The following is a 15,920-nucleotide window of genomic DNA, read 5'->3' as shown; positions in this document are numbered from 1 at the left end:
ATATATATATGATATAAATATACTGTTGGATTTATAATTTTTCATTCTCTACATGATTATGATCAAGTTTTATAAGCAGAGAGTAATATAGGACTTAACATTTGTGTGATATATAAAAGGGAAATTCATGAGAATAAACTGTATGAAATGTGTGTTTTATTTTCTTGAGGATACAAGTAATAATTAAATACTAATAATGTGGTATTAATTAATTACTGGGCCATTGCCTTACTTTGGTGCCTTTCTTTTCCAGACCCAGTAATGCTGGTGTGAAAGCAGATGTACTGATTAAATTTCAGATTCCCCGTAAGAATGTGGGCACTTTGAAAAGACAAGCTGATAGCATTTTGCATAAGAAGTTTCAATCCACTCAGACCTTCTTGAAGACAGACATTTCATTACCTTACCTTAGAGGCAAGAGCACTTTTTTCTTCTCTCAATAGTTAACACTTTTTTTTAAAATCAGTCTTCTGTCTAAAGAGAAAGCTTTTTTTTTTATTTCACTATAAAACAAAACCATTTTTATTCTAAGTCTCTGAGTCACTAGATAATGCACAAATTGTCACTCAGCTCACACCAAAGATTATATTCCCTTGGTTGGTATGAAAATAATAACTGTCTGGTTACCCAAATACAAAAATATTTTCTGTTATTAAATCAAGCCTTCGCCACATCATTTCAATTTAATAACAATAAGTGTATTATTCAAAAACAGCCTAACCTCCACTATTGATCTTTCTTTTTACAACAGACTATGCTTCCATGGATACAGGCAATGTGCTTGCTCTACCCAATAATGTCCATAAACACTGAGCTCAGTACTGAGTAGGGAGTAGGGCCCTGGCAAGTGTTTGATTTTTAGCTCTGTAAACTGGCTCTGTTTCCTGAAAGTGGGCAAGATACAAAAGGGGTCTTTTAAAAGTCAATTTGAGACTCATCCTGTTCTCTTGAATATTTATTTTCTTTAAGCTTCTGTTATGATAGGATTGTTAATTTTATCCCATTTGGAGTTTTTCCATTTTATTCAAGCCTATACAATTTGAACCTACACAAATTTGAACCCCTGTCTTCAACAAATTTGAGGAATTTTCAACTACTTGCATAAATATTCTTTTTAGACCCATACTTATTTTCCTCACTTCTAAAAAAAGTCACTACTACCAGTGTTCCGTACATAATTCCACACACACCAGAGGCTTTGCTCATTTGAATTGTTTTAGCCTGTTCTTCAAGCTGAATGTTTCAGCCATTGTCCTCAAGTTCACTGATGTGGTTCCCACCATCCATCCGCACTAGGGACATCAGCAAGCCAGTTCGTCTGTTCCCACTGCTATTATCATTCTGCTGGTCAGCTATTTGTTTGCTCATTCCTATCATTTTCAGCGTTTTTTTTTTTAAATTATTTATACTGTTTTTGATACTTTCTATTTTTCATTTATTACAAAGGAACCTGTCTTTGATTGTGGCAACTCTCCATAATCTATGTTACCTATTTCTAGCATCATAGACCTTCCCAAAATAGCATTGGTTGATTGTATCTTCATCCAAATTGTAGATTTCCTATTTTGTTTTGTTTCATTTTGTATAAAAGCTTGTATATTCTGAACACTATATGCTAAGAGAATCTTGATCCTATTCATCTTTTCTTTCTTGGATTTATCATCTACTTTTGTTATTTCAATGGCAATTCGGTCTTTTAGATTCTTGCCATGCCATTCTGTTTTTTTTTATTAATTATTTTATTGCCCCCTTTTGGTCCCCCTCCTACAGTTCTTCATCCCTTTGTCTTTGAGATGATATTCCTCTCTTCTACCCCTTAAGTATTTCCCTTCCCAGGGGCATCAAGTCTCTACGGGATTTGGCACATCCTCTCCTCCTGAGGCCAGACAAGGCAGTCTTCTTCTATATTTGTGCCTGGGGCTTCAAACCAGCCAGTGCATACTCTTTGGTTAGCGGCTTAGTCTTTAGGAGCTCCCAAGTGTCCTGGTGAGTGGAAACTGTTGGTCTTCCTATGGGGTTGCCATCCCCCTCACCTCCTTCAATCCTGCCCCTAATTCTTCCATAGGGGTCCCCAATCTCAGTCTAATGGTTGGCTGTAAGTATCTACACCTGTCTCAGTCAGCTGCTGGTAGAACCTCTCAGAGCATAGCCATGCTAGGCTCCTGTCTGCAAGTACAACATTGTATCAGTAATAGTGTCAGGGTTTGGTGCTCCCTGCTAATCACAGTTGTAGAATATGCTTCTCTGGATTGCCCTGTATGGTAGACCTGTCTGTGTATCAGGATCTTCTTATGCCACTGAGTAGAAACAGGCATCTACAGATGTCTACATGGATGTTTTAGTTTGTTTACCAGTTCTTTGGCCATAACATGGGAACCAGGATGGTCAAGGGTTGCCTACTGTCACTGCTTCTAGAGAATTGGACTTCCAGGTTTGGATTTTACAATAGACATCTGGGTAGATCTCTATTGTTCTTCCCATTTCATAGTACTTTGTACAGAAAAAAAAAAACAGACTTTTCCTGGGATTGTTTTTAAACTTATTGAAGGGTATGTACTGACAACGTTTTCTGGACCCTAGTTTATGAAAAGGAAGACTACGAAGCAAAGCACTTATCCTTCCTCAAATTCTGAAGTCATTCACTATTTTGTCTTTTTTTTTTTTTTTTTTTTTTTTTTTACAGTTTCCAGAGTTCTTTTACTGTAATAAATTATGTTAGTATCAGGTCTCTTATATAAAATGTCACAGTATTGCTATACAATTTATGCAGATGTCCCCATGCATTTTGTGTGTATATGTAAAGGAGTTTTGTGTCAGAAATCAAACCCAAGACCTTGAGCATACTAAGCAAAAAATTGACCAACTTCCCCGATCCCTTTCCTGAACTTTAAATAAACTTCAGAATACTTATAATATTTAATATAGAATAAATTATATGTAAGTATGTGGTATACAATATTGTTTAGGGACTATGATGGGAAAATACATGGCATCAGGTTTGATGCTTACAAATATTTCTGACTGAGAGTTGGTTGAACCCACAGATACAGAATCCACAAATACAGTGTAGTCTGCAGCTCACTGCATTTATAGAAGAAGAAAAGAAGAAAGTGAGTCTGCAAATCTTGGCCCAGAACTGAAGCAGTATAACATTTTTATGGGCAAGAAGAGCACATCTATTCAATCACGCCCTGTGTGATACCATCTTAGAGAGATGAAAATGTAACAAATTTCTTTCTGACAATGGCCCATCATTTTGCATGGCTGAAATTGCAAGGCTTTTAGAGAGTTCATCTCAAAACTGATTCTTGTTACATGTCTTTCTTGTTATTTAATAAAAATAGCATAATGATCCCTGGGAATTCACACACCCTATTGGGCAGATTTTCTGCAGATCAATGAAGATGTACCCTCCGGTAGTAATGCTATGTAGACAAATAGATGGTTTCCTAATTCCTAATAGTGATGCTGTAGAATCCTTAAATATATAGTAGTAATTATTGAGACCTTTGTAGGAAAGCTGCAGTTAGGGCTCTATAAACATTCCTGTCATGAGCTAATTGCACTAGGTAGAAAGCAGGGTTTGAAATTAATTTATGATTAGGGAAAGCATTCTTTTAAGGCTAGTTGTAAAACCATTATCTGATAACTAAAGGCCATAAAGCAGATATGGACAATTTATTGTAGGTGTAAGGACAGAAGATAAAATATTGTTTGGTTTATCTAGAGAAAGCTTCACACTAATGAGACACAAGGCAGACGATTTGCTTCTTGGCAAAACCATGCTAAAGAAAGCTATAAGGAAGTTTTATTATCCACACAACCTAATCCTTAAGGTTTTCTATAACTAACTTTTTAATGGTGGTTCCAACTCAATGTCCCTTGAATCTCACCTAAATTCAAGACCTGAGAGTGAAACGTTAGACTAGTTTTCACCTGAGTGTGCTTGAGTCGATTCCCTCTGCATATGCTGGCATAAAGAGCAATATAAGGATGTGGGGAGACAGGCACAGATGTACCAATTTCTACTTTGATTTATGAATAAAAAATGATAACATGTTGAATGGTAGAAAAAAAAATCTGCGGCTAAATCCTAGAGGCTGGAAGATGATTTGAATACCTTCAATATATTATGGCAACCAAGTGAGGCCAGAAGTAAAGACTTACAGGATTATATGTTATATGCCATGTGTAAAAATGGCCCTGCACACCTTAAATTTAACTTCTGCTTCAATAAATATATTCAAATACAGAAAAGGACATTAATCTTTCAGGCCACTAATATCTGTCGATGCCGATGACTTTGAATTCGTACAAGAATCTTCCTGAAATTCGTGTGTCATCAGAAACTTAATTACTGTCTCTCCTCCTCTTTTTTATGGTTTATGCTATTGTTTTTATATGGAGCTCCCTAATTAGTATAGCTTTTCCCAATCTGAGAAAGTCATGTCATGCAAGCATTGTATTTTAAAGGACAACAGTTATGTTATTGAGCAACGACTTTGATCTTATTGTTTTTCCAGAAATGAATAAAGCACAAGCCGAGCATATTCTAAACAGCGGTGAGTCCAGAAATGTCACTAATATGTTATTAAATCAAAAAATCAAATTCGCAACCCTTTGGCCTTTCCCTATATCTTTGTACCCCATTTCTCAAATACCTCTATTTCTCAATTTCTCAACACAGCTAACGTTTAATCAATGAAAAAAATTACTAATAGAAATGTTTTTTATGGGTTCTATGGTAATATTTTCTCTTTCGGCACTAAGATTCACTTGGTATTTTAAAAAACCACTTCCTTGAATTTTTCCCATTTATTTTTATTTGATTTATTTTGTTAAAGTACAAAATTTTGCACTGATTTAAATGAAACTCGCTAGCTATAATACTGAAAATAATATTTATTTAGTGGATTTAAAAATACTATATATGAAATTTGTCTGCAATAAATGTCAACTATCCGTACAGTAAGTTGTTACATATAACAGGACTCAGAAAATATAAAAAACTAAGTTCAAGGAATGTAAATAAACAATACAATTAACTAAAAATAAAAAAAACCTAATTTCTAAGAAAAATGCCTTTAAGCAATTTTAAAGCACCAAATAAAATAACTAACTTCTAATTATTAACGATTTAATCACAAGAATATACATCCTCAATCAACTTGAATATCCATTATTCTCATAACATCTGTTGTTACTGTCGATGATTCTTTCAAAGGCAAGCCGCATCCATAAGTCTTTACATTTAGTTATTTGTTAAAGACATCCAAACATGTTTATAACTCTGCATATAGCCTTGTTATTTTCTTCTGTCTGGCAGACTGTGGCTTGGGGATGGAGTACCCACCCACCGCAAGAATCGCTGATGGCAAACCTGCAGACAAAGCTTCTTGGCCGTGGCAGAGCAGCCTGCAGGTAGAAGGCATCCACCTCTGTGGTGCATCTCTCATTGGCTCCCAGTGGCTCGTGACCTCCGCTCATTGCTTTGACAAGTGAGTCCTCAGGTCCCCAGTAAGTCCTCAGAATACACCCTCGAGGTCCCCAGTGAGTCCTCAGAATACACCCTCGGGGTCCCCAGTGAGTCCTCAGAACACACCCTCGGGGTCCCCAGTGAGCCCTCAGGATGCAACCTCTGGGTCCACAGTGAGTCCTCAGAATACACCCTCCGGGTCCATGGTGAGCCCTCAGGATGTACCTTCTGGGTCCACAGTGAGCCCTCAGGATGCACCCTCAGGGTCTTCAGAATCACTGCCTCTCACATTCACATCAAATCATTTTTTCCTCCTCTTCATTCGTTCCATAAGCATCTCAGTCCCTTGTTGACAGGGGTAGGAAAGATCACCAGTTCCGGAAGAACAGTGCATAGATTGCTTTCAACTCTGATTGAAAATATCTTTTTGAGTAATCTCAGTTTCAATTAGAAACAAGTCAGCACTGAAAAATCAAGTATGCGCACCAGTTTTCCTGAAATACACTGAAGTTTTTTTCTTTCACTGCTATAAATTGTATCCTAACCTATAATTCATATCTGATAGTCTACATGTTTATATTCTCTGTGTGCCTGTTAAAGGTTTAACATATAGCACGTTGGAGGAAAAAGAAGTAGATATGATGACCCTAGTGACACCAAAATAGAACGGGGAAATATTCTAGGTAAAATGCTCAATGGAAAAGAATCATTAGAAAATATATTAAAAAATGGCTACAAATTTATCTTTTTTTTTCTTTGTCTCTCTGTCTGGGTTTTTTTTGTGTGTGTGTCTTCCTCTTTTTGTATCTGTGAATAAAAATATATAACTGTGCATAGTTACGGGTACATATGAATATGTGCAGAAATATATGAGAAAATTATATCTAGTATTTTTTATTTTTTTCAAATAATATATTTTTAATAATAAAATAGGAGCAATATGTTGCTTCCTTTAAAATGCATATTCATGTTCAAAAAGCATAACTAAGCCTACTTTGAAATGGAATATTTCTTATCAGCTAGAAAGCAAATTGTCTGTATGGGAAAGCCTAAAAACAAGAAAGTGTCAAAGGCCAACCCAAGTATGACCTTAAAAAATTTGCCCACACAGAATCCTGGGCAACTAGAAACCAGAAATGAACACACTGTGCTCCTTTTACTTTTTGATCAGTTACAAAAACCCCAAACTGTGGACAGTAAGTTTTGGAAGAACCCTTAGCAATCCACTGACAACACGAAAGGTGGAATCCATCATCGTTCATGAGAACTACGCAGCCCACAAGCACGACGACGACATCGCTGTGGTCAAGCTCTCCAGGCCTGTGCTGTTTTCTGAAAATTTGCGCAGAGTCTGTCTCCCTGATGCTACTTTTCAAGTCTTGCCGAAGAGTAGAGTGTTTGTCACCGGATGGGGAGCGCTGAAAGCCAACGGTGAGTATCTCAAGAAAAACAAGGACGCCAACTGTGCCAACCTGTTCTGCTTTTGCATGGGAATATCCAAATACAAAATTGCGCAATATAAATCAAGACAATCCCATGACAGTCATGGCAAAATTTTTTAAAAGCTATGAAAACTTCAGCTGTGAGTGGAATTCATACACTTACATTTGACATTGTGGTTCTAGAAGATGTAGTGCTTATATTTGTTTTATAGACTAGCTTTTACTTTCGTCATCTTGGAACGTTCTTTTCAAAACTTGTCAGACCATTTTCTTCCACCCCTCATACTTTCCGACCCCATCTTTCATATGTAGAGTCATTGGGTCTGTCTGACTCATACGGTTTGCAAACACTAGTAATGATGAGCTTCTGGAGAGCCAAACTGCTAAACAGAAACAGGCTCAGCCACAGACTCTGAACAGCTGATCCGGCCTGACATTAAACAGTAAAGGGGACCTCCTGATCAGTGCATCCCCGAGGCTGCTGTTGAGCTGGTGGCAATATAAAACTGAGACAAATGACATTTCCCTGCACTAAATGATACCCAGAAAACAGCACGTGCGGATTTTTAGATGTGGGCCTGAGTTTTGGGTTCTTATACTGCTGCTGCTGCTGTGGTTTCTTTTCTTTCCATTTCTTCTCTTCTCTTTTCTATTTCTTTCTTCCTTCCTTCTCCCCTTCTTTTTCTTCTTCCTCTTTTCTTTTTCCTTTCTTTTTCTCCTCTTCCTTCTCCTTCTTCTTGTTCTTCCTGTTCTTCCTTCTGTTCCTCCTCTTCTTTTTCTTCTTTTTTTCTCCTTTCTATTGAAAATAGACTCTTCTCTCATGCAATGCACACCAACCACTTTTCACTCTTCCACTTCTCCCAGCTCTCTCCCCATCTCCCCTCCTTCCCCAGATCTACTCGTTTCCATGTCCCTTCAGAAATGAGCAGGTCTCCCAAAGACAACAACCAAACATGAAAAAAGAAGATATAATAACACAAGACAAACGCCCTCACTCATAGCAAGGCTGGACAAGGCTGGACAAGGCAACCCAATAGCAGACAAAAGACTCAGAGACACACCCGCTTTTGCTGTTAGGATCTCACAACAACTTAAAGCTAACAGCCATAACAGCCACACAGAAGAGCTGGTGCAGACACATGCAGGCCTCGTGCTTGCTGCTTCAGTTTCTGTGAGTCCATGAGTCCTGCTTAGTTGATCCAGTGGGTCATGTTCTCCTGGTGTTCTTTATCCCCTCTGACTCCTACAATCTTTCTGGCCCCTCATCTCTGGGGTTCTCAAGGTGGAAGTAGAGGGATATGATAAAGACAGCACAATGTTTGGCTGTGGGTCTCTGAACCTGCTTCCGTTAGCTTTAGGAGAAGATTCTCTGATGACAAACGAACAATGTACCTATGCTTCTTGGTTAAAGTTTTCATATATGTTTATATCTACCCATAGAATTCCAGTTCTTACTCTTGGCACTTAATTTATAACCCACTTACCTACTTCCTCAGAGTGTAGCTTTGGTCTCATTCTTTATCTCTCAATTTTTATGAACTCTGCTTCTAGTAGACAGCTGAAAGTTCTATCTTTGATCCTAGACAGGACTACTGTCACTAACACCTGTGTGTTTGTCCTAATCTGAGGCACCTAAACTGTCTTATAGAAATGGTGGTTCAGCTAAAGCCATCCTGTGTAAACTAAAGAAAGAAAAAAATGGTGGTGTGTAAGGAGGAGAAATAAACAGTGTGACATTTAAAGAGTAGAAATGGGAACTATTATACTTCTGGTTATAGCTAACATTTCCTCATACTTTGGGAATAATTTTAGACTTGATTGAGAATTCTCCAAAGTCTGCAGGTTACCATGTAATGAGCAACCACCATAACAACTGTTGTAATGTCCAGAAACAGCATTGTAAGTTTGAAGACATCAAACTAAATGTAATCAATAGATATTTATTTAGCTGTGGTTTCTTTCTACATTGTGAACTGAGATGAGGATTGCCCAGATCTTTTTATTCTTTCTTTGCAAGCTTTACCCAATCAGAGAGTACTTCTGAGAGCTTGTAAAATGGAAACTTCCTTTTTCTGTAGCATTTCTTCCTTGAATAGTCAATATTTTAAAATAGCATAGTGTACTTTCAAACACTTGAATCATGCTTTATAGTTGAAAATAAAGAAAACTTGAAACACTTGCAATAATACCTAGCATTTTAGGTCAACTGGGAGGCTGGTAAGATTGATCAGTGGGTAGCGGTGCTTGCTCCCAAACCTGAAAAATTGATTTAGAACCCCAGGACCTATGTGGTAAGACAGAACATTTTCCTAGAGGTTGTTCTCTGAGCTCCACACACTTGCACAGTTGCTTGTACACTGACACAACCCATCCACACATACCTCCACCCCACACAGAAATAAATAAGTAAATAAATGCATTTCTATTTAAATAAATTACAATCAGTGAAACTGTATCTGGTGCAGCATGAGAATATGTAAAACTTTTGTATGCAAAATTAACAGTAGTGAACATTGTTAAATTATCTACACAGTGTTAAGATTGGATTACTGTCTAAAGAACAGACAGTAATCAGATTCTCTTGCTGGAAGCATTTCAAGCAGAACAGAAGCTGGAGAAAAAAAATGTTCAGTGATCACTTAGCACTATGACCTGGGAGGTCAGTAAGTGAAGGACAGTATTTCAAAGACTACAGAGAAACTTCGTCTTTCCAGCAAGCCAACTTCAGTGACTGAATCCATTAGTTTCCAAACAGAAAATTGGATTTTTTTTTAACCTAAGCTTTAAAACAAACAAAAAAACCCTAGATTTTTCTCTTCCTTTCGACACCTTCACTGTCCCCTGTTAACACTGAGACCAGCTGCAAGTGCACGAGCATTTTAATGTAAAACCCTAACTGCTGCTGTGTCCTTGAATAACTAACTGTGACTTAAATGTGGGGTGAGGCACTATCTTATGTGGTTTTACTGTTTCAACATTAATTTCTCCATTGTACACATAAGTAAAGTTACTCTCAGTAACTTTCCCCAAGTCCCTGAGTTCTTAGTTATGGTAGCATTTCTTAAACTTTTGTCTGCTGTTTATGAAATTGGAGAATTTCAACCCCTAGCCTTACCTTGTCACTTACATTAGTGCTGAAATAATTCTGTCCTTTCAATTGTTTCAAGCCTGTATATAAAAATGAAGAATTTTGTTTGTTTAACAGAAGCTGCCAAAGGGAGGCACGAGGATGCAATGGTTTAAAACAGTATTTCATTGAAGTAAATGCCCTTTGCATTACAATCAATGCAAACAAATCAATCAATGTGGTTAGTCAAGAAAATATGAGGGGTGTTATCTTCCGATTTGTATTGATGTTCATTCACCAAACCACACTCTTTTCACTGTAAACATCATCCTTTTCATGAAGCAGCGGGATCCCATACAGTGAAATTTGATTCTTGGTACTGCTTTTCTTTCTAAATGATTTCTAATTTTGAAACATCTGTGTTCTCTGTAAAGTGAAGCAGGATTCTGGGTAGATTCCAGGTCATGAGAAATACCTTGTATCTGAACTGGCATTGTTTATCTGACTATTTAGCTATGTGATCATGGCAAGACTCTTAACAAGGTGGATATCAGTTTCCTCAACTAAAAATCCAGAATACTCATCATATCTATATCTTTGGTAGTTTATTTTTGCAGGGATCAAAGAGATGATAGTAATACACGTACCAAATACGGTATCTACACATACATGTCACCCTAAAGTGTAGCTCATTCTGAACACTGCCATCCAGTACCAAATTCTACAACTCTAAGGTCAATGTTAAAGCTCAGATTTCCTCATCTCCCCGTGTTTCAGGTGCACATCTATCTATTGTTTCCTTATTTAGGTCCCTATCCCAATACCCTGCAAGAGGTTGAAATAGAGATCATAAGTAATGATGTATGTAACCAAGTTAATGTATACGGTGGCGCTATATCATCGGGAATGATTTGTGCTGGATTCTTGACAGGAAAACTAGATGCCTGTGAGGTAAGTGTACTCTACTTCACAAAATTAACTCTACTCAATGAGGATGAAATCATTGATCACAGGGTAATGTCATATAACACAATTCCAGGAAATTAACTCATGTAGAAAAGAGGAAATATGAGGAGAGATTGAAGAACAACCTGTATAATGCCTTATGTAACACCATATTGAGCAGAGCTGTCTCAACAAGGTTTACATGGCAAAACAGAACTCTTAATGGAGTCCAGAAATTCATAGCTAGGAAAAGACAAATATGAAACCACAGAATAAAGTCTGGGTCATAACTGAACTTTGAATATTTCATTCATACTGTTAAGTTACAGTGAGACAAGATCTCCTGATATTTGACCTTAAACAGCTTATTCAAATTATTATTTAGAAATCTATACTATTTAGAAAAATAACAATCTGCACTCATTTCTATGAATGTAGTACATCACAGATCATTTTTCAAATTACACCAATAGCATTTTGTCCATACTTTACAACACATTAATCTTAAGCATTAAGCATTTAAGCACAGTATCAGTGTTAATATATAGTTATTTGGAGGATCGAAGTTAACTAAGAAAGATGTTACCTATAGCATTTGTGAGTGGGCACAAGAACAAAACAATTCGTTGGGAAATTAATATTGGCTCTGATAATTTGACATACATTGTATGCAAAGCTATCACCATTGCCCTGGCATTGACTTATTATATTAGGGTAATAAACATTCTTTCACTTACTTATTCAGCTTTTTGTGAATCAAAGTTTATTATAGACAGTACTGAGGGAAACTAACATTTAAAAATTGCAGTGATTTGACAATTTCATTAGGGCACAAGTTACTGAAACAAAAGAAGAAATTCAGGATTCAGCTAGACATTCTAGAATACAAGGCATCCTTCCCTTCTCTCTCTAAGAAGCTAGGTGTGTATCCAACAGACAGAATCACAGGACTTAGAGAATAAAAATGAGCTACACAGGAGCTTACCTTCGTGTCCCATTGGCTCACACTCCCTCACTGCCTTTCACCATTTGTACAGTAAGAGTGTGATAATCTTAGTTATAATGGAAGTCTGAGGAAAGGGGGCTGAGGAGGACTGTCTTCAGTGGGTGGGGATGTTCACCAGATGCTGGAAGAGACTAAGAGGAATAGGAAGAGTTGTGGAAAGGAAGGACCCTTGGAGCAGCTTCTGAAGCCTCTGCCTCTGCAAACTGTCATTTCCTTCATTCTAAGAAACTGTAGTAAACTATCTCAGGATATGGTTTTGGAAAGAATAGAGTCATTACTCAGAGACAAGTTTTAAATCTTTTGTTGAAGTCTTAGACTAAAGATAACTGAGAAGCCCTCATGATTTTAGTGCTTTGAATGTGTTTAGTAGGAATTCCACCTTAGCCTTTCAATAAAAGGTGCTCCACAATTGATAGAACATTCCAGAACACCCTGCTACTGGTTAGTTAATGTGGAATAAAGTGAGAATCTAATTTAAAGCAAAGCATCTCTTCTAGCTAATGGAGTTAGCATGTTAGTACCTGGTATGAATTTATCAGATAGTCAGGAGCCAGTGAACTCTTATTTCTGACACCTTTTTGTTTATTGAATTGACAACATGTTTTTACTCTTTTCTAGGGTGATTCTGGAGGACCTCTGGTTATTTCAGATAATAGAAATAAATGGTATCTTCTTGGAATTGTTAGCTGGGGAATAGACTGTGGAAAAGAAAACAAACCCGGAATTTACACCAGAGTGACTCATTATCGGAACTGGATTAAATCTAAAACTAACATCTAATGTCACAGCCACCACTTTATCCAACCTGGAGTGTCACATACAGCCTCTGGCAAATTGTATTCCATGCTCACTGCCATGTGCATTGTCATCTAGCTCAAGATGCAACTGAGTATGGTGCAGGGACCTTCCTCTTAAACCAGAGGGGACAGCCTTCCTTTCACATCATTGGAATGGTTCCGTTGACTATGAACACAAAAGATGCTGTCTGCTTCACAAAGATCTACCATTCTGCAAAGTGTCTGATTACCTCCCGGGCTCACCTCTATTCTACTTCAGAATTTTTTCAACTTATACTAATCTGAAAGTTGAGTAGATACTAACTATCCAGCCATTCTCTTCTTTTCTCAAGAGGTGACTTCCTTCTCTGATTCCCCCATAGTTTTTTGTCTTCATCATAAATGTTCACCAGCAGTTTGTTGGTTCAATGACTGGACAGGCCAAATTAATTAGTCTAAGTCAATGGTGACACAGTGATGGTGGAAACACTGGATATGAGGCTAGGACTTAAGAGATGGTTATGAGGAGGTCCATTCCTTTTCATTGTAGATATGCATTTAACCTTCTCTGAAACTTGGTATTTAAATTTGTGCATATTTTATTTTCTTTAGACAATTTAGCTGGTATGTATTTTTAAGCGATTCACCCACCATGTTTTTATAGTAACTGAGACAAATTATAGATATTTCTTTGTATAAATACCTTTCGATACTTGAAAATTAAAAGTGCTTTTTCTTGTCCCCGTTATTAATGAAATATAAATAAGAATCTAAAAAGGTTACTTTCAGCTCCATCTCCAAAACGAGGGATGTTTCAACATCTGTATAAATTTATTTTTCAAGTGTATGGTTTTTTACCTTAATTCATTTTATTTAAACATCATTATTTTCTATCATGTTTAGAATAATTGTGTAGCTATAAGATGGGGAGTCAGTGTAAATAAATTCTAAGAAAATATAAACATCAGACATTTGAAGCTGAACTACCAGCAGATATTCATAAAACACTTGATACAAGATATCAGTAAAGATGTTGTGCAGTATTTGAATTTACCATTACATTGCAGGTATATTCTGCAATAGGATATTTATATATATCATTCAAATAATCTGGAAAGCATCTTTAATTGTCATTTTCATATGTATTTAGTTGCACATTTTATAGTACCTCATGTGAATATAGAATAGTATCAAACCAAACTGAGACTTACTCTGTACATCCTAATCTTTATCCTCCTTTTATTATTAATGAATTATCTGCTGTTTTAAGTTTTTATTTTGGTTTTGTATTAAGTAAAACTCTTACACTGTACGTATTGAAAAGCATTTACAGTAATAAACCAAATTCATTCTCTCTCAGATGTTACTGCAAATGACTGCTCAATGTCCATGCTGCTGAACTTTTCGCAGATGCTTCTTTGTTTGGAAAGGGAAGAAGACCCTCAAGGGCATCATAGGCTACTTGGCAACCCTCCTTACTTCTACACAGGAGTTGCTTGCAGGACCCAGTTCCCTACCACTCTTCAGCCAAGTTGTAACAATCAAAACTGACTCTAGATGTTGCAACATGTTTCTAGTGGAGTAAGAGCACCTTCAGTTAAGAACAAAAGCAATGAGGTCCTTAGTGAAAAAGTCAACAAAATTTCATGCACTCTGCTCCATGCTTGTCCCTGCACTTTTTGTGGGGAGGACAAACTTTAGGTCAAAGGTTTTGTGGATAGGATGGTGTCTTTCTCTCTCTACTAGGAGTCCTGTCTGGCTATAAGAGGTGGCACACTTCAGACTATATCTCCCACTGCTAGGAGTCTCACCTAGAGTCACCTTCATAGACACCCTGGAGCCTTCCTCATACCAAGTCTTCAGCTAGTTCCAGAGATGCCCACTCCCCTTCTCCAGTCTGCCCCACTCTCCCTATCTCTCCCTAGAACTGATCCTTCTCCTCCTGCCCTCTTCCTCTTCCCATCCCCTTCCCTATCCAGTTTCCTACCTTCATTCACCTCCAATGACTATGTAATTTTCCCTTTTGAGTGAGATTCAAGCATCCTCCCTTGGGCTGTCTTTGTTATTTAGTTTCTTTGGGTCTGTGGACTGTAGCATAGGTATCCTGTACTTTAATATTTATTTATGAGTACAATGACTGGCTCAGCTTAAGAGCCATCCCATAAGGAAGAACCAATCTCTGACACTATTAACGATAATATGTTATGGTTGAAGACAGGAGTCTACTGTGACTGTCTTCTGAGAGGCCCCACATAGCAGCTGACTGAAACAGGTGCAGAGTCCCACGGCCAAATATTAGATAGAGCCTGAGGAGTCTTTTAGATTTGGGGCAAAGATTGAGAGATCTGGAGGGAACAGGGACACCACAAGAAAACCAACAGAGTCAATTAGGCTGGATCCCTGAGAACTCCCAGAGACTGAACCACCAACCAACAGGCTGGACCTAGGCCCTCTGCACATATGTAGCAGAAGTACAACTTGGTCTTCATGTGGGTCTCCCAACAACTGGAGCAGTGACTGTCTCTGATTCTCTTGCCTGCCTCTGGATCCTATTTTCCTAGCTGGGCTGCCTTGTCTGGCCTCAGTGAGAGAGGATGTGCCTAGTCCTGCAGTGACTGATGTGTTAGGGCAGGTTGGTACCTGGGGTGGGGTAGGGGGGGCTCTTCCTTCTCAGAAGAGAAGAGGAGGGCAAGGGAGAAGGGGAGAGGTTATGAAAGGGCTGTGATTGGGATATAAAATGAATAAATAAATAAATTAATAAAAATTCACACACTTAGGGTCTCCTCACTAGCATTTGGAAATATTTTTATTATCTTTCTTTTAATAATGCCAGTGCATTTAAATTCTAGTAGTGTCTATGACCACAGCACATCTACATAATTTTAGTCAAAGGCAGTTCTCTTAGAAACTGAACTTGGTTGGAGGAAATTGGACGGATATCCATTGCAAACAGTCCGCAGATAGACAGACAGAAGTCAGAAAGGTACGGATACAGATACAGTGGAATTACTTTCAGGTTCCTAAGTCATAAGTAACTGCTGCAAGTGTGGTTTTAGATCAAATGCATACATATCACTTAAATAACAATTACGGATTCAGCTGAGGCAGAATGGCTCAGCCTGTCCCCAATGACACTGCAGAGTAGTAAAACTTACAAAGCATCATGAAAGCCTAAACAATATTCTGTCAAATATGGCAGCCACTATCC

General features: G+C 37.7%; 1 protein-coding gene across 1 annotated transcript in view; it reads left to right on the top strand.

The window, feature by feature from the left end:
- The window catches only part of LOC117712942 (transmembrane protease serine 11G), a 36,089-nt gene extending 22,018 nt beyond the window's left edge, over positions 1–14,071 (top strand). The window contains exons 5-10 of the mRNA XM_034509178.2: positions 254–414; positions 4,524–4,562; positions 5,327–5,498; positions 6,648–6,907; positions 10,794–10,936; positions 12,555–14,071. Coding sequence (XP_034365069.1) covers positions 254–414; positions 4,524–4,562; positions 5,327–5,498; positions 6,648–6,907; positions 10,794–10,936; positions 12,555–12,716 — 937 coding nt within the window. The 3' untranslated portion in view covers positions 12,717–14,071. The remainder of the gene's footprint in view (positions 1–253; positions 415–4,523; positions 4,563–5,326; positions 5,499–6,647; positions 6,908–10,793; positions 10,937–12,554) is intronic.
- Positions 14,072–15,920: the final 1,849 nt, after the last annotated feature.

This window comes from Arvicanthis niloticus, chromosome 7 (assembly GCF_011762505.2).
Source record: "Arvicanthis niloticus isolate mArvNil1 chromosome 7, mArvNil1.pat.X, whole genome shotgun sequence".
NCBI classification, from domain to species: domain Eukaryota; kingdom Metazoa; phylum Chordata; class Mammalia; order Rodentia; family Muridae; genus Arvicanthis; species Arvicanthis niloticus.
The sequence above is the reverse complement of the archived record's forward strand: the minus strand, read 5'-3'. Positions and strand labels throughout refer to the sequence as shown.